Source organism: Emydura macquarii, unplaced genomic scaffold (genome assembly GCF_026122565.2).
Source record: "Emydura macquarii macquarii isolate MOO-44397 ecotype Brisbane River unplaced genomic scaffold, CSIRO-AGI_Emac_v2 contig_1390, whole genome shotgun sequence".
In the NCBI taxonomy this organism is placed as follows: Eukaryota; Metazoa; Chordata; order Testudines; family Chelidae; genus Emydura; species Emydura macquarii.
The window spans coordinates 18,051,027-18,075,247 of NW_027131527.1; the positions used below are offsets into that span (position 1 = coordinate 18,051,027).

The following is a 24,221-nucleotide window of genomic DNA, read 5'->3' on the forward strand; positions in this document are numbered from 1 at the left end:
AACTGTTATGAAAAGTGTTTTGTGTTTGAAATGAATCATTTTTTCATATGAAAGTAATTGACAGTTGCGAAATACACTTACTTGTGCTTTTGGATATCTTTTACTCCATTTTTCAAGTTCCCTAATCTTTCTGATGGATTATCCCTATAAAGAGAGTGACAGTTGTTTAATATTTTTTTCAGAAATATTTATTTATTTACTCATAAGGTAAAGGTTATTGTATTTAAAGTATTTACCTGCATAGTTTTTTAATTAAATTAGCAGCATTTTTGGCAATCTTCTTTGGAAATTCAATCATGTCAATCCCCCTTAATATGATGTTATATGTCTTCATGGGGTCTGGGCCTGAGAAAGGTGGACTTCAGGAAGTGGGAGGGAGGAAAGTGAAAGTTAAAAGTATGTCTTTAAAAAAAAAAAACTCTCTTAACATCCTATATAAAACAAATCAGAGGAGCTAAATTACAGAAGTAATATTTCTCCTGTGGTCTCAGGAAAGTTGAAAGGCAGGACCATTAAAATTTGATTTTATATCCTTTAGGAAGTTCTCCAGGGTGTTTCCTGCCATCTCAAAAGGCCATGCCATGGTAATCCTTTCTATGGCCAAGAAGTTGTGAGCGTGGTTCTGTCTGGACTTACTCAATGATGCTCCAAGTGTTGGCTAGGAGAGGGCATTAAAGAGCAATTTAAGGCAGTCCTTCCTCTGTATGGCCTAAGCATCCTGTTTCACTAGTGGTCTCAGGTCCTGCCAGCCTAAGCAGCAAGGGGCTGAGCTCAGGTCCCCTGTTTCCTGATTTACTTTTGTATTTGACTTATTATATAATAGTTTTTCAAACAGTGCTGGATGGAGGATGGAATAAATAATCTCTCATTTAAAAACATCTCAGAGAATAGTGACAGATGAACAAAATGCCCTTAAATATGGATGGTACAGGTTGCTCACTTTAGGCTAGATTGTGACTTGGACTACAAACCCACACAAGGGAGTGAGAAATCCCCCTTTATATTTTAATGCAGGCTACCCAGGTCTTGGGTTCAGGTGCATAGCTGTAAATGGGGTTAACTCACCTGCTTCCTCCCTACTGGAAGCAAGTGGGGAGGGAATGTGAGAGGAGGGACTTGGAAAAGATGGAGCCCTTGCTCGATGGCCAGAACAGCTGAGCAAGCACAGAGTGAGGAGTAATTTACTGCTGGCTTATTACCCCCCAAGAACAAGAATGAAGCAAGGGGAGAACTGTGACTCCATGTGTGTGTCTGAGTGAGAATATTTTCCAAGGTTAGTGCACTTTATGTACCACTTAGGGTTGTGCCTGAAGTCACAATCTAGTTGTGTCTGGTGAGGGAAATTCATCCAACACCAGTGGTAGACCCAGACCCATCCTGATAGTTAAATTTTCACTATCCTACAGCAAAAAAGCATTTTATAAAGCTATAAAAAAACTGAAGGGATGTACAATTTATATCCTCGAAGATTCTCTTCTAGCTTAACTGCACATCTTTAGACTGTTAGATCCTCTATGCATGATAAATCTGAACAAGTATCAAAATAAACATCCATCCTTTTTTTGAATTTTATGAAGGAAAGGGCTTACTAAGGCTATTACGTATTTATGATAAATGTAACAAAGCTACGCTAGGGACAGTTCAGGGCATGGAGCCACATACAGAGGGACTTTGCCCTCTGAACCTCTATGATCCTTGGTGTCTATCTGTATATGAGGAGGCTGGGTGTATGGCAGTGTGTGTGTGTGTCAGTATGTGGATCCATTGGATAAAACCCGTTACATAGGCAGTGCACATGGACAGCAGACAATAGTACAGCTCCTGAGGACGAGAAGATTCTGCTCCTTCTAATCCCCTGGAGAGCCCATGTGGAAAGTCCATTAGCTGAGTTTTGTTCAGGAGACCAGGATTTGTTCCTGTGTATTATTTGATCACAGTTTTGTGAAATAAACAAAGAGCTTCAATTAAATAATAAACACAAATAAATAAATGGAAATAAAATGGACAAAGGTTAACACTCCAGCAATGTCTAAAAGAGTTACTAATTGGTAATAATGGGAGATAATTGGGGGGGGGAGGGGGGTTTACAAGATATGTGGAATGCAGAATTTATACATTATTTAAGGGAAGATTAAGGTTTGATATGTTGATAGAAGTATTTTATCAATATATTCAAACATAGGATGACATTTTCAGAATAGATTATGCATCACATCAAAAGAGAATGAATATAATTTATAAATGAAAAAGACTGCATATGGTTTGGAAAGTTAGAAAAAATTACAGAATTTTGGTCAAAAGCTAGCAAAATCTGAAAGATTGTGTGTTTTGAAATTATTTAATCCAGAGGTTTTGTATATTAATTATTTTGAAGTTACATTAAACAGCCTTCAAAGAAATGTATGAGAATAGTATTTTCAGTAGCAAGAACTTGACTAATGAAACATTATACAGAAATGTCTGTACCTTTAGTGCAGGAGTAATTTAAGAGACTAAATGCATGTAGTATTCCACTGATGTACAGTCATCTAAGGATATTTAAGACATAGGACTATTTAAGCTTCCATTTTCTATACTTTGTTTGTAAATGTGTAATATTGTGAAATAATATTTAGTTCTGCATAGATGTCTATATTATTGTATATTTATGGTGTATTTTCATAAGATATATATGTAAGAAAATATCAATTTATTTAAAAATGCAGTTGTTCTGTACAGAAATACAGTGGCTAAAAGTGAAATTCAAATTTGTTATATTTCTTTGAATTTAAAGTTTTACATGAGGACTGAATAAAGAAATTTGGATTGTCTCAATTTGGAATGAGTGAGAATAAGAGTAGACCTGATAGCGATTCTCCCAATAACAAATGGTCTAGTTAAGATGAAACAAGCACTTGCTTCTTCTTGTGTGTAATGCTATATCTGGAGCATTGAAAGGTGACAGGTAACAAAACTTAGAACTGATATGGAAATATATGTTTACATAATGTATGTGGAGAATTCATTTTAAAAAATTCATTCAAATAGCTTTGTGGTGTTTTAAAGGGAACTAGATTGGTACACAAATAACTGCAGCATAGATAGCTATACTAAAGGATACCCTTAATCTGTGTGCAAGAACACCATGTAGAATAGTGGAGATTTAACACACAGGCTGAGGGTAGTATGTGTATCTATGATGCCATATTAGTTCAAACTGGTGCCATGAGAAAGGGATTCTCATGCTTCCGACGTATCAGGAGTATATTCATGTACAACTTTTTTTTCACCTCTTGCTGAAGCCAAATGGCATAAGCCACTATCAGGATATCAGAATTAATTTACCATTATGGCAAATGCTATGTTCCTTCTGTGTGTACATACAATTAATTTTAAGGTATAGATGATGCCATTTTATACTATGGTGATGAAATCCATATAATATTTTGTGGGTTTTAAAAAAAAAAATCTATATATAATTAACAGCATCATATACAACATTTAAGAGAAAATGTTGTTAAATTATAAATAGACTTGGAAGGATTAGATTTTTTTATTGGTAAATGTTGGTGACTTCGATTTCACTATGCACACACAAGTCAACAAAAATATTTCCGTTGATATTTAAATCTATAGCTAGGCAAAACAAGAAAAATGCTGCTTGGGAACAGAGTTTGATTTAAGGAATTTACTTTTGTATATTTTGATGTGATGTGGACCTTTGTATTTTAATAGTTATAAAGCTTTAACTTTTTTAATCTCACACTCGTTATTAAATAATTATTGATGATTTCCCTATTATCTGACCCCCATTTTTTCCCCACAACTGTGAAAATTTAAAATCAATAAAAATAGAAAAACATCCTTACAAATAAACATTGATATTATCCATTGAAATTATAAAAAAAGAAATTATAGGTAACTGGAGTATGACTTAAGTTGACATTAAAAACCAAATTACTCAATGGGATGTTTGCTCTCTAAAGTTTGTTCTGATTGTATAATTTATTTCCTACATCCATTTACAGAACTCTGAAAAGATTCAGTTTGTTGTGTATTTTTAGCAACAAGTGCTGATGGGTGTATTTTCAGTTCTGAATGCCCATAGGGATTAGAAATTGAACCATTGAAAGTGGAGTCCGGGTATACCTTTTTAATGATCTTAGAGTTTTTAACAGAAACTTAATTTTGACCTCTTATCATAATTAAGGGATTTTACTATGCCAGAATTTGTGATGGCAACACTGAGTTTGTACCTAGCTTGTTGAATCTGTTCTGCACCTTCTATCCCAAACATGATTAATACATCATTGCTTGTGTTTTTAATACATTTTTTAGAACCTGTCGGGAACTCTATGTAAACTCTGTGGAAACATTTTAATATATTTCTGAATCATGGAAATAGTAACTTTTTATGTATATAACAGATGCTACATTAAACATTTTAAAATTGTTCAAATGATTCTGCAGAATGCACTAGATAAGCATATAAGTAGCCCCAGTTATACAGTTGAGACTTTCTTTGAAAAAGCTACATTATTTCAATATTAATGGCTCAATTCTCCCCTTATTCTGTGTGTGTAACTCCTATTGACAGCGATAGGCAAAGAAGGAGTAGTTTATGACTTCACACACCATATAAAATATTATAGTTTGTGTATTATAACTTTTGTGGAGCTACCTGTCCTTGATGCCACCCAGTGAACTGTTCTCAGGTCGGAGTGGAAGTAACATTAGCTGTTGACTCAGAATAGTGAAGGAAGACAAATTGCTGAGCATGCCTGTGTCCTGGCCAGCAGGAGGAAGCTAATTAGCTTAGGTATAGGGATGAGACAGGGCCATGTCCCTCTTCCCTCTGCTGCAGAGCTGGGCAGATGCATATGAGAGAGCCTGCTGTGTTCTCCTTTGCCCCTCCCACCCCCCCACTAGCATATATCTCAAATCTTATCCTGAACAACTAAGGAGCATCACTGCACTCTGACCATAGGTTGTGCTTGATGATTTGATGCCTCAGTGCAGACACACTCAGCTCCCTTGGCATTGCAGCCTTGCGTGCTTAATGAGTATGGACAAGAGCGGAGTCCAAGGGGAATGGGGTGACAACATTCATGTGTCACTCTGTTGTAAATTCTTACCTATAATATATATAATAGGAAAAAACTGAAGATGCTGCACTATATCAGGTTTGCCTACTCTCTTTCAGATGCTGCTAACTTCCACTGCCCTAGCATCTCACTGGCTGAATTGCAAGCCCTCCTCCCTACCTCCCATCAAATTCAGATCCACCTCTCTCATTAGGAATTGTGGGGGAGAAGAATGAGGGTAGAGTATAACCATGATTTTGGTGTCATTTTACAGGTGCTTCATGATAAAATGTCCCTTGAGATCTATATGAAAGCTGTCTGTGATTAAACTAATAATGATTAGGTTTAACAGTAAAGTTTTCAGACTGTTGTATCATCACAGATGCCAGCTCTGAGTCTTCCAGTGTTCTAATCAAAGTGACAACGGCAGAAATATTCTGTAATTTGCTGATCTATTTTTATCAGCAGTTACAGTTCCAATTCCCATACCTGCCAGTCAAGAGTTCATACATTAAGATTCCCAGTGACCAGTAGTCTGCTGAAATGTCGTGACCTTTGTTCAGAATGATCTCTGGGGCTACATACTCTGGAGTTCCACAAAAAGTCCATGTTTTTTTTCCAAATCCTATTTTCTTTGCAAAGCCGAAATCAACCTGTGAAAGGAAAGGAATTCCATCAATACAGAAAAATAAAGGACATTTCACTGATGTGTTATGTTCTTCTTAGAGTGAAGCAAAGCAGAAATAAAAGTCTCCTCATGGGAATATTATCATAAACCAGAGCATTCTAGGCTGTTAAAAATAAAACAGACAACCACAGTGTGACATTTTTCCTGAGTTAGCTTTCATAGTAAAAACTGAATTGCTTCTCTTGAGATGAGAAGAGAAAATGACAATGATTCGAACATATCTTGATAGGTGGCTAGTGGTTACTAGATCTGTTCTAATAAGTCCTTGCATCAATGTCGGCTCCATTAAAATGATGTTGGACATTTGCACATGGCTCACATTAAAAAAAAAACCCACCAAACTCCTGTCTGAGTAATGAATTGTTCATTTCAGGTTATTATCGTCGTTCAAAGGGTAGGCACCAGTTTAGAACAGCATGAACAGGTCCTGCTTTGCAATCTATGGTTGCTCTGCTCTTCCTATGGTAACTCATGCCATCTGAGCTACAATTTAAGCAGAGCAAACAATAAGAAAAAATAATCTTTGTTCGCCATATTTCTTCCCCTTTTGGTTAGCACATGGAACCACATCAATGGGGATTTGATCAGGGAGTGGAATATAGTTCAGTGTTTTGAAAATGAAAGTATCTAGGGAGACCCTCAAATTTCACTTTCAATAGAAAGGATAGTACAGTAAAGAAACAAGTTGTCACCCAAATTTACAGTGAAAAGCTAGGAGATGGCGGCACTGTGCTCCAGTTATTCTGCGCTTCTGCAACAACCCACAGAGTGTCACTGCAGCAGAGCATAAATGCTAGAGTAGCCCCAGCAACTGCTATAATTTAGACAGGGACCAGTGTGGTCCCTGACCATCTGTAGGTCACATAGGTAGCATACAGCCACCTGTTGCACCCTGAACTATGCCAAGCTAAACTGAGAATTGGACCCGTGTGTTTTTAACTGCTTCTGAGCATTTAGAAAATTTTGATTTGGAGATAAATCTAATATATAAATATAAGCAGACTAGAATTCATCTTTTTGTGTTACTGATTTGAATGATGGGGGCTGCACAGCAGCTGCCTACAGAGAGCTCCTGAATTCCATTTACATCTATGAGGTTTTGCCTATAAATCTGTTTCTTGTGAGTATCTTTCTGTACACATCTACTCCACCCCCTGACACAACCCATTTAACTCCTAATTACACGCCTGGCATGCCCCCTATCCCAGGGATTCTCAAGGAGGGGTACATGTAACTTTGGGGGTATGCAGAGGTCTTCTAGAAGTACATCAACTCATTTAATGTTTGCCTAGTTTTACAAGAGGCTACATAAAAAGCACTAGCAAAGTCAATACAAACTAAAATTTCATACAAGTTGTTTATACAGCTTCATAGACTATACACTGAAGTGTAAGTACAATATTTATATGCCAATTGATTTATTTTATATTTATATGGTAAAATGAGAAAGTAAGCAATTTCTGTTGTAGGGTGCTGTGACTTTTTTGTCTGATTTTGCAAGTAAGTGGTTTTTAAGTGAGGTGCTATCTGTGACAGGGTGGCAGAGAGTTGGGAGAATGACCCTACCCCACTTGGGAATATCCCTGATATACAGTGAAATCTCCAGAAGGAAGTATTCCAGTGTCATGGGACAGCTGGTTTACAGGGGCCATGGTCACAAACTTTAATCCAAAACATATCAAATGACAGTAAAAACAACCCCATAACACCATAAAGAACTTAATTTTTTGGCACATTTAGAATAAGCTCCACTTAATAAATCCCCTGTCCTGAAAAGGGCCCAGGAAAACAGGTGAGGTTTGAAGTGTGTTAAAAAGAGCACCAAGTCCTGACACAGCTGGATGAAGGACATTAATTTCTAATTTAAGGACCCCTGTCTGAGAATATTCTGCCATCTGTCCTTTCCTATTTACACTAAAGAGCTCAAGTAACTCAGGTGGTTACTACTGCAATGGTATCTGATGGCCTTTAAGGTAGTCAGGACAAAAAGTTTTGTTTCTAACCATAAATATAACGCCTTAAATTTCACCAGGAAAATCTTTGTGTAGCCTGTGCAATGGTGGTCTGTAGGTGCAAGGTACTTTTAGAAAGTAGGCTGCTGCTGCTTTCTGCCCTGACTGAAATGTCTGAATATTTTGAAGCCATAATCCCATTTTGAGAGCTCTGTATAATCCACTCTTGTAGTGACAAAGACATGGATAGAGAAGAGAAAAGGATGCCATCTTCTTACTGAAGAAATACAGAAAAATATTTTTCTGGAGATTCCTAGTGAAAAATGTGTGCTTCACAATTTGAAAAAGTGGCTGACAATGTGATATAAAGCTTGAAGCCACAAGCTGAAGGCATGACTGCAAGCTAGAGATCACCTTTTCTATTTAGATGACATTTTAAAATGGTTGTCATAAGAGGCAGCACTTTAGTTACCAACAGCTGAAACTTCTATTTCAATTCATGAGGTCCTATGACCCTCCCAACCAACAGGGGGAGAGCTCTAGCAGTAATTCAACAGAAGCATGTTGGCTAAGCAAGTGAAAAATATCCTCCATTCCCGTTACCTTCCCTCACAATCACCTGGAAATGTAGGGTTCACAAAATGTTGTGGACAAGAGTGTGGAGACGGAAAACCCAGGATCCAGTGAATTGCTATGTCCCGTTCTGCAAACATTGTGTGTTCCTGAATGATGGTTGCTTGGTTGGCCTACAACCTGAATCCACCATTATTTTTGTAGGTTCAGGGTGAATATTTTAACAATGCCACTGTGCAGGTATTTGCATATAGTGTTCTTGGTTCAAATCAATTTCTGACTAAAATAAAAGATTTTAAAAATACATACTCAGTTCAAACAAAAAAGATAAGCTGTGTATCTGACATGTAACTAAAATACAATATAATGTTTCGGCTAGCATCCCATCTCCCTCTGCACTGAGTGTCTGTAGCATTTTATGCTTACATCCTGTGTACAGGGCGGGGGGTGAGGGAGTGTTTTAAAATTAGGAAGGAAAGGCTTCCTGGGCCCTTTTCCTTTTAGCAAGATGTACATTTAGGGACTAATTCAGTCCTTAATATTTAGTACTCGTGTGTATGTCTGATACTTTTCAGAGAGCCAGTCAGATCTTCAGATCCAGGTTTGTCAGCCCAGCCTCTGCTTTTGCAGGAGCAAATAATGGCATTTAACTATTTAATTTCCTTGGTTGTAGGCACAATCAGGTAGCTAAAAATGTCTAGATATCCACTAAATTGTGAGCGCAAAACTGAAGGCCATCTTCATAAATCTGAGTTACATTTCTTCTGCCTATTAGTTGCCCAACATCGTTAAGCAAATCTATATGAAATCTAATACACATTGAATATGTAGAATTTCTCTGATGACCAATGTAAAGATTTCAAAAAAGGAGTAACAAGATCAGGTAACAAACATGCAAGAACTCTGGTAGAAACGATATTGTTTTACCTCTCTCTCAGATTACTTAGGGTCTGATCCTACAACCCCTTACAAAACCATGCTTAGCATTAGATGTGAGAGTCACTCTCCTGAACTCAGTTACAGACTAAGGGCATTACTTGAAATCAAGTGTATACTCCTGGCTTACACCTAAGCACACACAAGTGCTTGTAGGATTAGCGCCTTCATCTAGAAGCTTAGACTAAAAATATTTAAATATAATTAAATAGGAAAAGACTCATTAGAGCAATATTCTTTATTAGGTACATTTTACCAAGACAGGCCTGAGGATTCAAAACAATTAATGAGAGTAATCATGTCTTGAAATAACAAAATGTGATTAATAGCTCCATAAAACAAAACTCATTATTTCTTTAAATAAACAAAGCAACTTATTCACATCAGGCATTGGTAGCCTGCTAAAATTTGGCACCAGTTGTCTGTAAAAAAAATAAAAGTGATTAATGAGTGTCAGCCAAAAAAGGTTTTGAAATATCTACTGTAAACTTCTGTTTTCACCCTTGTATAGATCAAAATGGTTAGATGGATTTTTCCTAGTTCTCTTCTTTGACCAATTTGTTCTGGGATTGCAATTCTAAATGCCAAGTTTCAGCCAGAAGTACTAATGGCTGAGTTATAAACCCCTTAGAACAGGAGTTCCTGATGGAAAAGACGATGGAGCCTTAACTATACTGGTTTTTTTTTTTTTTTTTTTTTCTGCACAGCAAGAAAATACAAGACATTGTAAACACTCACTAGTTTGGCATAACCTCGGTGATCTAGAATGAGGTTTTCTGGCTTGAGGTCCCTATAAATTATTCCTTTGGAATGCAGATAGGCAAAAGCTTCCACCACACACGCTGTATAAAATCTGGTCGTAGAATCTTCAAATGAACCTCTATAGAAAAGAAAATGGAAAAAGATATGGCGGCCATTCAAACAATTTGCAATTAATGTTGTATATTTGGTTGTACCATTATTGCATATCACTATGATTACAGCAATGAAATAAAGTTTAACAAGAATCAAACTCTGCTATTCATGTAGGTAAGCAAGACCACAGATTTAATACTCTAGATTTTAAGGGCTCAATCTTGCAAAGATGCTAAGCACTCTGGCCCCACTCCAACAAAACTCTTAAACACCTGCTTAAACATATACATAGTCCCACTTCAGCTTGAAGGATCAAGCCCTAAAAAAAAAAAAACACAATTATACTTCAAAATGATTTCTCTGTGAAACCATATTTTTCAAAAAGTTTTGTCTAACTACATCAAGGGATTGTGATATCAAGTTCCACACACTTAATTATTTTACTATAGCCACTCGTTAGCTGCAAGAAGAAACCATACTGTGAATTAGCTATATGGGCATGATAGAGAAATGATTGGGTCTGCTTAGTTTATTGAAGGCAAGTTTATAATTTTGAGATAAATAAGAAAAGCTTCTTTGTTAATGTTGTGTTTATGTTTTATTCACGTGGGAAAAGAGAGGACCATCAGTATCTGAAACTGATCATGAGAATACCACCTATCCTACTGTAGATTAGTTATTTACTCTTTAGCTGCCAAACTAATCTTCTGTATTAACAATTAGGAATACCCAATTACTTCCTCACACAGACTGATTTACTCACTTCACTTGATCTAAATAATACAATTTCTACACCATTCTTTGGATGCCCTCAGCTAACAGGAAATAGCCATTAGCAAACTTGCTTTTATGGATAAAAGCAAACTCATTTCTATTTGGTTTCTACTCATGAGGTTAGCATTTTACCCAGTAGTTGAATTCATATGAAACATTGTTTGAAATCTAGGTTCCATACTTAATATTTATTAAGTTACATTAGACAATTAAACATGAAGTCATTACAAAAATAAATATTTAATTCAAAGGTGCATTTGTGTTATACATCTTTCATATTTACATATGTACAAATTTTGAACTAGATCTACTAAAATGGATCAAAGACTAATGTTAGATACTGTTCAGGACTGAGAAAAAATGAAAAATTATTTGGAATTTTAAATTTTAATTTCAAATTTAGCATAAAATACATTAATATCCTTTTACCACCACTTTGGATACTATTTAAATAAGTGAATACACAGTTATTTGAAATCAATTAGATTCTGACAGCAGAACTGTTTGAGCTCTAAGTGAAATGTGCTTCTAAGCTAGATGGCAGTAGAAGCCACAATTCAAAGAGAAAAGAATGAAAGAATTTCAGACTTCTGAAAAAAAAAAAAAAAAAAAGGAAAAAAAATAAATCCAGACACCCGATAACTTTGGAATTGTAATGCTTTTTAAATATATTGAGGGCAGATAGATTTTTAGAAGAAGCAGAGTTTAAAAAGAATTATAGTAACTTTAGAGATAAAACTAGTAATTTAATTGTAGTTGTTTTCTGCTCCATCTTTCTTTGATGTTTAAATTTCCTATTTACGCTGAGGACAACATTCACTTTACAAATTTAATCAGGTCACATTTCTAATTGTGTGCATAGAGTGTGCGTTCAATTTATCACACGGTTATCTTGCCCTCATATGTGATGTGCCTCTCTCTCTCTCTATATATATATATATACACACACACACACAAAAACACTAAGTTAAAAGAACATTAATGTTTGTAGCCATGCACCACCAGGGGCTTCTCTATCCTGGGCCTGCCTCCTCCTGGCTCACAAACCACTCAGAGACCCTCTAGTTCAGCAATCACTAGTGCAGTTAATTTACATGGTGCAGTCCCCCCACCTTCTAACTGCACACAGCATGGGCTAGCTGCCTCAGGAATGTCTCAGCTTTGGTTGGCTGGCTGGCTGGCTGAGCCCCTACTTACCTTCCACACTCTGGCTTCCCCCCCTTACTTTCTTCACCTAGGCCTATATACAGCCCCTGGCTAATTAGGCCAACAGCTGCTTCCCATTCACCAATCAGGTACAGGTGTTTCTAGCCAGCTCCAATTTACCTGCTTGATTGGGGCAGGCAGGACAGAGGGCTGACTAAAGAGTTCTTGCCCAGCACCCTGTCACATCTCTCTCCCCACCCCCAATCAAACCACCAAGTTCTTCCGTCCATTCTCTCCTCCCTCTACCAGAGGGCTCCCTAAGGGGGAGTAAATCTTCCTTCAGGTGACCCTTGGGGTCCTCCTTTTGGGGTTCAGTCATCCCACACCCACAGAAGTTATAGTGGGTGGGAGGCAGATGGCCCCATAGCTCCACTGCCACTCAGAGGTCTTCATACTATTCACAACCTCATTTCTCCCATCCCCTCCAGCCAGGGCTCAGGATTGATCTCTACCTCTCCGTGGGTACCCAGGGCTTTAGGCTTCTCAAAGCCATCAAGCAGGGCCCGGATCTCTCCCGCTAGGGATTGCATTTGGGGAGAGGGAGGAGGGCTCTGCTGGCTCTTCACTTCTGCTGAGGGGTTTAACCTGGGAATCTCCCTTGTACCTCTTTCCTTACTGCTTCTCCCTTCATTCATGGGCTCCTGGGGAAACTTAATTCCCACCTGACTCATCTTGGGTTTCCTTCCTTGCCTGTTTCCACTGAAACCTGCCCTGGACCTCCCGGGCCACCTGGGGCATCAGGCTCTGTTTCCTCTCATCGTGGACACATTCAAAGTCCAGCTTTTCTCTGGGAATTATCCAGTGAGGCTTCACCAGCCCCCTTTGGACAAGAGCGCAGACTGAGGCAGTGTCCACCAGGCCCTTCTGGGGTTTCCTCCCCACCATCACCAGAACAGTGGACAAGTTCCACCTTTCCCCCCCCTTCAACGTTAGTCCAACCGCAAAACTCCGCCAAGCCACACTCCACGTCCGGGCAGTTCCCTTTTTTATGTCCTGGTCGTCCACACTGCCAACGAACCATCAGTCGGGCTTCCATGAGAGCTCCTCAGCTGTCCTCCCTTCTCTGGCCCTTTTTCAAGGGTGGGATTCTCTGAGCTTTCCCCCCAGACCCTAAGTCCTTATATGGCAGTCCCTCCTTCCTGGAGGAGTTCGCTTCCGTATATTCCTCCAATAGTTTCACAGTGGCCTCCACCATGCTCCGCTGATGCCACCTAACCCAGACCCGTACGTTCTCAGGGAGGCCATTTAAAAACTGTTCTAGGATGAGCATATCCATGATCTCCCGCACAGTCTGGGCATCAGGCCTCAGCCATTGAGTGGCCCAGTCCATTCACTTTTGGGTGAATGCCCAGGGCTGCAAACCCCCATCCACCTTGCCAACCAAAATGTCTAATGGTACTTCTGAGGACAGCCCCACCCAATCCAGGATAGCTAACTTCACCACCTCATAATTCCTGACCTGTTCCTCACTCAGGACCTTATATGCTACTTGAGCTTCGCCCACCAGATAGGGAGCCAGCCACAGGGCCCAGGGCCCTATCTCATCCAGCCCCTATGGCTACCTGCTCAAAAGTGCAGAGGAAAGCATCGCTGTTATCTGCAGGGTCCATCTTGTACAATCTTAAACCCAGCACCAGGTGCCATCCTCCACCATGGGACCTTCTGCAGGAGCTGCTGTTGTATGCTGGCCTGCTCCCATATAAAGTCCTGCAAGCTTTTTCGCTGCTCAGCCTACAGGTAAGCAAGGCCTGCCACTCCATCTGGGGGGATTGCTGAAGGGCTTGCATGACTTTCAGCATCTCATCCTGCTGCTTCACCAGCTATTGCAGGGTCTCCTCGGTCTCTGGGCCACCAACTCTTGTGCTAACTCAGCAAATCCCCCCACATGTAGCTATGCATCACCAGGGGTTTCTCTGCCTCCTCCCAGGTCACAAACCAATCAGAGACCCTCCAGTTCAGCTATCATGGATTCAGTTTATTTACAGGGTGCAGTCCCCCCACCTTCTCACTGTACACAGCTTGGATTAGCTACCTCAGAGAATCCTCAGCTTCTGCACACAGGCAGAGGCTCTGCTTAATTTCCACTTCCTGGCTTCTCCCTTAGTGCCTTTGCCTGGGCCTGTATATAGCCCCACCGCGACTAGTTAGCTGACAGCTGCTTCACATTCACCAATCAGGTACAGCTGTCCCTAGGCAGTCCAATTTACTTACTGCTTAATTGGGGCTGGCATTACAGAGGGCTGGCTAAGGAGTTGCTGCCCAGCACTCTGTCACAGGTTGCAAAGTCAAGCAACCAAAAGTTAGGAAATGCCAGAATTAACATTTCCTGATCAGCTTGTGTATTCCTCATTGTTCATTGGCCTATGCCTTATTTACTACACACTATGCAAATCCTGATTTGATGAGAGAATTAATTAATCACCACATATCTGAGTGCTTCATAAGCATTTATGAATTTATCTATTCAACACCCCTGTGCAGTAAGGGGCTATTCTACTCCCAATTTTACAGATGAGGAGCTGAGACACAGAGGGAGGAATCCACAAAGGCTATGTCTACACAGCAAACACCTGCAGCTGGCCCTTACCAGCTAACTTGGGCTCACAGGGCTCCATCTGCAGGGCTGTAAAATTGTGGTGTAGACATTTGGGCTGAGAGCCTGGGCTGCGGGACCCTCTTGTAGGGTCCCAGAGCTCAGGCTCCAGCACAAGCCCAAATGTCCATGCCTTAATTAAACAGGCCTGCTGAATCAGCTGGCACAGGCCAGCTGTGGGTTTTGAATTGCAGTGTAGACATACCCCTTGAGGGAGGCAGCAGTTTGTGTTATCAGAGGCTGAAACAGGCAGTACTTATGGAACTTTTACTCTGAAAACTTAGGCGCTGAGTGTATTAAGGTGCCTACAGGATTTAGCAGGAATTTTGTGAATTACAGTTTTGTGAAGCCAAAACTGGGATTTAGGCACCTAAACCTAATTATGTCTCTTTAGTGCTTAAGAAGCTTTGTGGATTTGAGCCAGAGACACTAAGGTCAAAAATATCCAGTAACTCCAGGGCACTCATCTACAATGTGAGAGACCCAAGTTCAAATCCCAGCTTCACATCAGGGAGAGGGGAAATTGAACCCAGGTCTCCCACATCCTAGGTGCATGTACTTGCCCTTGGGTTAATCTAAAGGTTATATGGAAGGATACTGCCTCCTCTTGCTTGCTTTCTCCCTTTCCCCCCCACACTCCCAAATATTTTGGATGAAAGTTCAAATCTGAATACACTCTGCCATTTAGGACACGATGAATCAGATCTTGTCTCCTGGCTCTATTATGGATTCTAAGAGGCACAGGCTAAGTGGAAGGGTCTGTAAGGGGGTATGGTAAGGTGGCAGAGTAAAATCCTCAGCTGGTGGAGTAAAATCCTTCTAGTTAGTGTAATTTAGAACAGACCTTAGGCTATTCTAAGTTATGCCAAGGGTCACTTTGGTCCCCGGCCCTCTTCAGGATTGGGGAGAAAAGAAAAAAAAAGAGACCTTCCCCACCTTTTCTGGGTTCGTTGTTAAGCTCAACTTGGTGAGATCCAGGGATCTGGCCTTTAATGTGTGGTAGAGATTGTCTGCTAGGAATGAAGATCTACAATATCACAGTTCACTCTGCCAATTAATTTTCCTTTTCAGATATCAGGTTCCTAAAATTTCTTACCTGTCCCTGAGAATTGTCCAAAGCTCTCCACCTAGACAGGCTTCCATCAACATGTATAAATATTTGCTGTCCTTGAATGTCCTGTATAGCCTATTTTTTGCAAACAAAGAAATGCAATAAAAGTTAAAGCATTCTTTTGGTAGAAAATATTTGTGTGATACTTCATATTAACCATGAACATCACTTACTGTCTTCATTCTATTGTGTCATACTTGAAATATTTCAGCAGAACAGATGCAGTATTTTAGTGTTGAAGTGTATTAAAAGAGGATGATGTTGCTACTCTGGGAACTAAATTTAGGGCATGACATTTCTAACTACTTAGCCTGACATTGCTGCTTCCAAGATCACTTGAAAGAGAAGCAAGACAATATGTATACCAGTTCTTGTAATGAGTAGATCATTTATCCTTCAAAGTAAAGAGTCAATCTGTAGCTCTGAAGCCTTCTTTTCATTTAATAATTTCAAAAGAATGCCACTTCATTTTTGATTTATGTATCACAATTTGCTAATATATTTCATATATCTTAAATAAGAAATATTGAACATCTGGATATCCAAAGATGTTTGTTTCCCCATCCAAGGTGATTGAATATGTGGGAAAATGTGCCTAATGAGATATTGAGGCAGATAACTTGTATTCAGCATGTACTCTATGTCAGGCTTGACCTAAATTCTATGGGAAAACATTCCTTTCTGCAGATTTCTGCAACATTTTTGTGAAGCACACTGGAAATTGTGTACCAGATTCAGATAAATTAAATAAATGGAGTTTTTTATTTAATTAAATATGAAAATAATACAAGGAATTCTATGTTGTATTATTTCATTTGATATTAAACTAAATTAATTTTACTCTGCCCATATATTTTTCATTTTAAAGGTGCTTTGTACTGACAACATACAGCTTCCTCCCAGAGTCTTTCTGGGTGGAAGCTGTACATTTTGGCAGATGGGTAGAGGACCCTTGGGATTTTTGGTCCTGAGAAGGTAAGGTCTTGGAGACAGTTTGAGTTTCTTGGATAAGTACATTAGCTCCCAATGTTGACATTTAAATCACCATCATTAGAATTACCACAGCACTGAGATGAACCACTCTCAGAGCTATTGTTATGCTGGTGTTATTGTTTTGCTATTGTTAGCCTATCATTTCAGGCTCTCTGCAGAAAGAAGCACACTTTGCCATGTCTATTTACACTCAGTTCACACATTTAGAAGGTTTTCTGTGCAACCACATCATATAGAACATTGACTTTAAAAAAACCCAAAAGCTTAAATTCTGGAACACATTTCTTCAGCAATGAGTTGGTTCTTTGATATATCCTGAGACTGCAATTGCATCCATACACAGGCTCTGTATGTGTTAAGCATTATGGGCCTGATAGTCTCAAGTGACTACAATGAAAACAGAAGGTGTTGCAGAATCAAGCAATTCAAAGTAAACATACCTGGAAATAACCTCTCAAGAAGCTGTTGTGTGACACATGCCAAGAGCCAGGGATAGACTAGTTGGATGCTTGATTGATCATGATGCAGTTGTTTAATGCATTAATCTTATTTTTGGAGGCATTTGATTAAATACGAGCTTCGGTAATATGAAAATGTGTTGGTCTCAACATAGTCCCTGTTGGATGTTACATCACTACACCGAGCAGTTTTTCTTTGTTCTCTGTTTGCACAGTGCACAGCACAAATGTCACTTAGGGCAATAATGATAATAATAATAATAATAAAACAACCATCACACATTTTGGCATAACTTCTCATTTGTTTATTTCTACTGAAAAAGTCTGAGGAAAAGCAGTTATGATCTAGGTCACAACTGAGGAGCCCTTCTGACCTGTGTGAGGAAGCTTGCAAAATCTGCCTGTCAGTGCTACTTGTCTCTTGCTTTCATGAGTGCCATATAGAACCAATGTTCTATATGATGTGGTCGCAGAGAAAACCTAAACCTTCTATGAGTGCCAATAGCCACAAAAACCAATAAGTGCTTCTCTACTTGTGAAACATCAGTCTTGATTCACCATAGCTAAAATTTACCACATGTGGTCACAAAGATTAAAATAAAGAAAAATGAACCTCTCTTTTAGATCCTCACTTAAATATTGTAAAATTTTGCAACTTACTTTGACACTTATTAGCTTCAGTACAAACTTGTATAGTCAGTCAAAGTTAGAGTAATTTAGTTAACTACTTATTATGGTTAAGATCTGTGGAAAGGCTCCAGCAGCAGGACAATCTACTGCTAAAAATAGCAATGTAGGTGGGAGGCATGACTTGGGCAAATAGAAAGCCATGTAGGGTATGTATTTGGGTATGTCTTTATTGTACTCGCCTAAGCCATGCTTCATCAGCTACACTGATATTTATATCCGTGCTAGGGGGCCTATCTGAGTATATACTCTACATGCTGCTAAAAGAAGCATGCAGTGTAAATGTACCCAATGTAAATGTACCCAATTTCGGACCAATTTTAACATCTTTAGGTTTACCCATCCTTATAGCAGTCCTGCAAATGGCTCGTTACATGAGAAGCCTTATTTTAGTGCTTTCTTTTCTACTCTGCACTAGACCTGGAAATAAATAGAAATACTTTGCAGTATCTTATCTTATATGAGCATTAAATAAATACAAAAAAGGAAAAAAGTTGATTAGTATACATTTTATTAGCTATTGAGGTCCATGATATTATTCATGTAAAGGCTTTCAGGATCAGGCTTCTAATCTTTGGAATATGTTCTCTTTCAATTACATTAAAATGTCCTTCATGTTTTTAGTGGACATGTTCTGCTAGCTCTGCTGATAATGGCACCTTCATTACATTAGTATATTGATTCAGACAGTAGGTAACACATTCAAAATTTTAGAAAATAATTTGTATGCTGTAGTAGTCTACAAGGAGTACTTGCAATTTCAGTGCTGTCTGAAATCTAGGTAAGAGACATTCTTATGAATCAAATATGAAAGAAAATCAAAGTGTAAAGATAATTGAAGCATTACATAGTGCCACCCTGTTTACTTCATACAATAATTGTTGTGGGCAAATGAATCAAGCATAAGGTTGAAATAAACATATTACAAAGGCAATAACAGTCCATAATAAAATGCAAACATATACAATTTTCCTTTTAATGTATGAATTTAATGTTCATGTAAGATTAAGATACTAGAAAACATTTCCCTTTATCTGATGTCTAATGTAGAGTACAGGAAACGAAATCACTACTCATCAGAATATGCAGGTAATTCTTTGGCAAAGTTATTGTTCCACTTCATCTCAAAACTAGGAGAACCTATTTGCTGGTCTTATAAGTCTAGATCCAGGCACAGAGGAATCTTCTGTGTGCAGCTCTCCTTCCTCCAGAGAGGAAGTAGGGCTCAGTAGCCTCCTGTTCCCTGTTCTTTTAAACCTCACAGAGGCCCCTCTGCCATTCAGGGTCTGCGCAGAGGTAGGAAAGACTAGACAGCCAGAGGGAAAAAGGAGTATGTTAGAGGCACACATCATCTCTGCTCCAGCCCTGTGGAGTTTATCTGGGTAGATAATAAAGCCCCATGCTATATTTTCTGCTGAGCCGCCACCTCTAATGGAATTCAGCTGCCAGGGAGCGGGAGTTCTGCTAAAGGCCAGAGCTAGTGCAAAGGCACAGAGCCTTCCCATGAATCTGAGAGCATTTGCCATGTTTCAGATGGATGTTGCAGCATATTTTGCTGGGGAGGAGTTCTCTGTGAGGCTGTCCTATTGGAGATTTCCTCTCTGTATGAATTTTGCCACAGAGGAAACGATTTGGGCCATAGTTTTATTAATTTACCTAATATGCTAAAGAATATTGCCAATACCTTTGTAATATTTATTGAATGTCAGATTTTTCAACTTTCCAAGACTCTTATAATAAACTTGAATATATAAGAGAGCATCTCACCATGCTGGTTTCCCCTCCCCTCTCCAAATATTCACAATTTTTAAGAGATGTTAGGTGTCAGATAATATAAGTGTGATTATGGTCAGAAAAGTGACTGTGGCCTCTTCTTATGAATTCAGCATCACATCTGCTTATATTTCTGATAGACATTTGGTTTTACCACTTTTTACTTCTGCAGAGCCAATAGAGCTAAGGGATAATGAGCTAGATTCTGGTTTGGCATGTGCATAATCAAAAGACTTGCTGAATATTGTTGACTCTCTGCTACTGCTGTTGGCACATGATCCAAAAAGAGTACCGCTTGACTTCCAGAATCTAGGCTGAGTTTCCAGGGCTGAGAATTAAAAATACTGAGCAGACATGAAGAGTCAACTGAGAGAAAATAAACATGGAACACTATGGTGCCATACTTGCCAAGTTCCTTGACAAAGCTGAACTACAACTAAAAGGTATCTTACCTACAGTGCTTGCAGTACAATTCATGACTGCTACCATTTGGCACTGCAATTTTATAAGAAATAATAGCAAGACTGAGACATTTTCAATTTAAAATGAGTTTATAAAATGTAGCAACAGTACCTCACAATGAAGTCTGAATGAGCCCCCTGCATTATCTGTTTCTCTGAGCGTATGTGCTCCTGTTGTCTTGTGTCCACTATGTGACGTTTCTTCAGTATCTTCATTGCAAATGTTTTGGATTCTTCACTTTTCAATTGGACCTTGAATAAAAGTGGCAAATATATTCATTAGAAGCAGTGCTCGTAACTCCCTAAGAACTGACAATCCGGAATTTTGGATGGGCACATTTTAAAATAAACCAAAATATCTCCCCCCCTACATAGCTCCCTCCAAAAATGTTAGATCTTCTGGAGGATAGAAAATTTATTATATAGGGGATATAAACATAATTAAACAAACTAAAATAAAAATTAACCTTACTCTTAGAGCACTAAAGCTGACTGTTCTTCTCTTCAGTATTCTGCAACCTCAGAGGAACTGACAAAATGACCTTTCTTCAGTTCTTCCACCCATCACAACTATGCTCTATCCTTCTCCCACGTCCTTAACCATTTCTAATCTTATGACTGCACACCGGAACATCCTTTCCCCCAGTGAAATAGCTGCCTCATAATCCTTGAATGATTACCTTCATCAACTGACAGCCTCCTTGCACAGAATCACTCTGAATTTCATGCTCGATTTTCCCTGTTCCTAACATGACACTCCAGTGCAACCTATCTCCCACTCCTGATTTCTAGGGCAAGAGAAGGATTTGGCAGAATGGGTAGATGGGTTACATAAGAGGCCAAGCCCAGGGGAAGGACAGGAGGAGGGTTTGTAGCAGCAAGAATTTATTCAGGCATAAGTTATGACCCATTTCAGCTCCCAAGAGCTAGGAACCCTCCCTTCTTTCCAGCACAGTGCTCCCTAGCTTCTCCTTTAGGAAATTAACCTGCACCTAGAGGATAACCACTTGAAAATTAGCTAGTCCCTATGCCTTAAAATGATACAATTCAAAATAATACACACTTGTTTTAACTCAGTGAATCTGTTCACTGCAAATCAGATTTCTAAACGTGGCATATTGTTACAGAATATACACTGATACATTTGCTACTACATGCTATTGAATTGAAAAGCCATTAATGGCCACACCAGCATTATTTTTATACATATATTGTATTTTTTTCCCTCAAAGCATAAAGATGCTGGTTATAATTAACGTACAACTTTAATAAAATCTTTTTCTATAACTATTATATATCCACTAGGGAATATAGTCCTTGAAAAGTTTAAAAGCAAGAGCAAAGCTAGCTTTTCAGTGGTGCTGCTCTGGCATGTCTTTACTTTTAATCTTGACCTTCAACTAACCTATTTTTCTTGTTAAGAAAACAGATGTCTGTAAAGTTTAGGCATTTTTTTTCTTAGCCTAAGCACAGGAATCACTTAAGATCCCTCAAAACTTCTCCCTGTATACAGTGGGCCAAATTCTGCATTGACTTAACACCCTGTAAATTGATATCAGTATCCATTTGCAGACAATGGAGTTGAATGGTGTTTAAGTTAGAGAATTTGGCTGGATATATTCATCTGCTTTCTACAGAGAAGGACTTACTAGTATGGCATTTGAGGGGCTTTCAAGAATGCAGAATGAATAGAAAGGACCTAACCTGTCTTCTCCCTTTTCCACAAATTAGTAAGGTTTCTTGGAGCTGGCTAGGTGATATCTTATAGTCTAGCAGCCCAAGACAAGGACCAACCAAAAACCTCTCACACTGAACAAATGGAATATAATCATACTACCTGCAAGACAAACTGACATGCACTTAATTATCCTGGGTGCGGTAACTGATTCACATGATCTTTCAACTATGTAGTTGAAAAAGAAAATTGGCCTCCAACCGGTTTCCTTATAACTATCACCAAATAACAGAAGAAACTGATAATTTGCTCACCTGGCCTACTACTTTGCTAAATTCCTCCTCTGGTTACAGAAAGATAGTCATCACATCACATGTGAAGAGTACACATAGCTAATTAATTTTTTTTTCTATAGTGCAGTATGAGGTACAACTGATATTTGGCAATTTTTACAAAACCAGAGAGGAAGCCAGCTTTCATTTTCAGGTTTCATTTTACAACCTCTCTATCAATGCACCCAGGATTTTGAAATGTAGGCCATATCAGAACTCCAGTTTGTCTTTGAGGGAGGGACATAATGTGGCTGCAACACAGCCTAATTTTTATTTTTAAAAAAGTGGGACAACCACATATTCTTGAGAGAAAAGAAAAGTTCTAGGTTGGTCTAAGACAAGTCACCTTCAAAAATTTTTCTAGCCTGCCTTTGAAAACTATAATCTTTTAAATCCTTCCACTTTCTCATCAATCCTTGCTGAGCAGCCATCAAGACACTTTAAATGGTTCAGTTCATGCCAACTGTGTAATAACAGAGGGGAAAAATCTGTAGGTTGATTTACTCAGAATTGGAGCTTTTACTAGAAATTAAACTGACATAACACTCTCCTCTCTAAATCTAGGATAACACATATGGATATACTAAATTTAAACCAAAGGGGAGATCCTCAGCTGGTATAAATGTACACCAAATAGCACTACTTAAAGAGCAACACTTGCCCATATGATTCAGCAACAATGTTTAATAAATGACAATCCATTTTTATACACATAAAAATGTCATCATAAACTCTTGGATTTATTAATTCTACTTCAGAAGTTTTATCTAATGATGACCTGAAACACAGAGATTATAGTTTACATTTGTCATAGCCATAAATCACATTTGCTTGATGCCTCTTGGAAAAAGGCTACAGACTCATGACATGTAGTTTGTGTGACACACTTTAAGATTGATAAATTCTAATGAAATCAAGAAAATCTGAAGATGGATTGAATATCCTTGGATTGCTCAGACCCTTCTGATAACACTTATGAGGGTTTCACTTTTACAAATGTTTCTGTCAGTACTTGCGCTGGAAGCACCTTGTTGTTTCAGACTCTAATTTGCTGGCTTATATTTCTTGCTCTGGGCATACATGGATATGGTGATGTTCTGTAAGTATTCCCATTGCCACTGATACAAGTGGTTAGTTGTCGTGGCTTCGCAATAATTGGGATATATATCCTTAGGTGATTATAAATCTGTTATTAAATTTTGAACCATTCTTTTTTTTTTTAAACCTCTTGGTGTGTCTATACAATTTCAATCCTAGTGTTTGTGGTTTCTTATTTTTTCCCACAGTTTCAGTCCCACATGATACTTCTGGTTTTCCAGAGGAACAGTTCTGCTTCCCACACTGAGATTCGCAATTATTATTTTTACATGAAGCTTATGTTTGCCATCTCATCTTATGAGAGACTGGTATGGTATGGAGATCTATACAATCCACATAAAATGAAGAGAAACATTTCTCATAAAAATAGGGGTGAGGGGAATAGTTCTGGATTTACTGCATGTGGAAAATGAGGGAGTTATGTGTATTTTTTGCAGAGATGCCATATATATACACCACAGTTTAGCTATTTGATATTATTCCACCTGATTGCATAGAGTTAAATCAAAGGATGCTGTTAGTGGGGGAAGAAACAGGAAATGAAACAATGGCAAAGATAAGGTATAGCGTTGTCCAGAGAGTACCAATGGTCCTTGAGGAAACAATGGAGAAATTAATTGATGAACACTCCTAACTGGTTCTAAAGTTTACTTTTTCCAAACCTGAGCTTAGGATCAAAAGGGATATTAAAACCTTAATAATAGTATCCTGAAAGAAGGTGGATTTAGAGGATTGTCAGCCGCTTCTGAGGGAAAGATACTGACAAACACACAGAGAGAGAAATGCCAGCAAGCAGGGTCTCTCTCTCAATCCAGAGATGGAAGTGACTGGGCTGAATGGAACTTACCAAAGCATGCAATGAAACAGTAAGGTTTAGATAAGGGAAAATATGCACATAGGCCTTTTTTGTTTTACTCCTTTGTTGTGTACTATATACCTTTGGATAAATAAATTATGCTCTGTTTTGAAGAATTTGTTTTTGAGTGCCAAATG

General features: G+C 38.6%; 1 protein-coding gene across 4 annotated transcripts in view; it reads right to left on the minus strand.

Moving 5' to 3' along the window:
- Positions 1–24,221, minus strand: part of PRKG1 (protein kinase cGMP-dependent 1) — an 819,482-nt gene that overhangs the window by 3,567 nt on the left and 791,694 nt on the right. For all 4 annotated transcript variants that reach the window (XM_067552762.1, XM_067552761.1, XM_067552763.1 and 1 more), the window contains 6 exons: positions 20,236–20,375; positions 15,737–15,826; positions 9,951–10,092; positions 5,553–5,716; positions 237–359; positions 82–144 (listed from right to left, as the gene is read on the minus strand). In XM_067552762.1, coding sequence (XP_067408863.1) covers positions 82–144; positions 237–359; positions 5,553–5,716; positions 9,951–10,092; positions 15,737–15,826; positions 20,236–20,375 — 722 coding nt within the window. The remainder of the gene's footprint in view (positions 1–81; positions 145–236; positions 360–5,552; positions 5,717–9,950; positions 10,093–15,736; positions 15,827–20,235; positions 20,376–24,221) is intronic.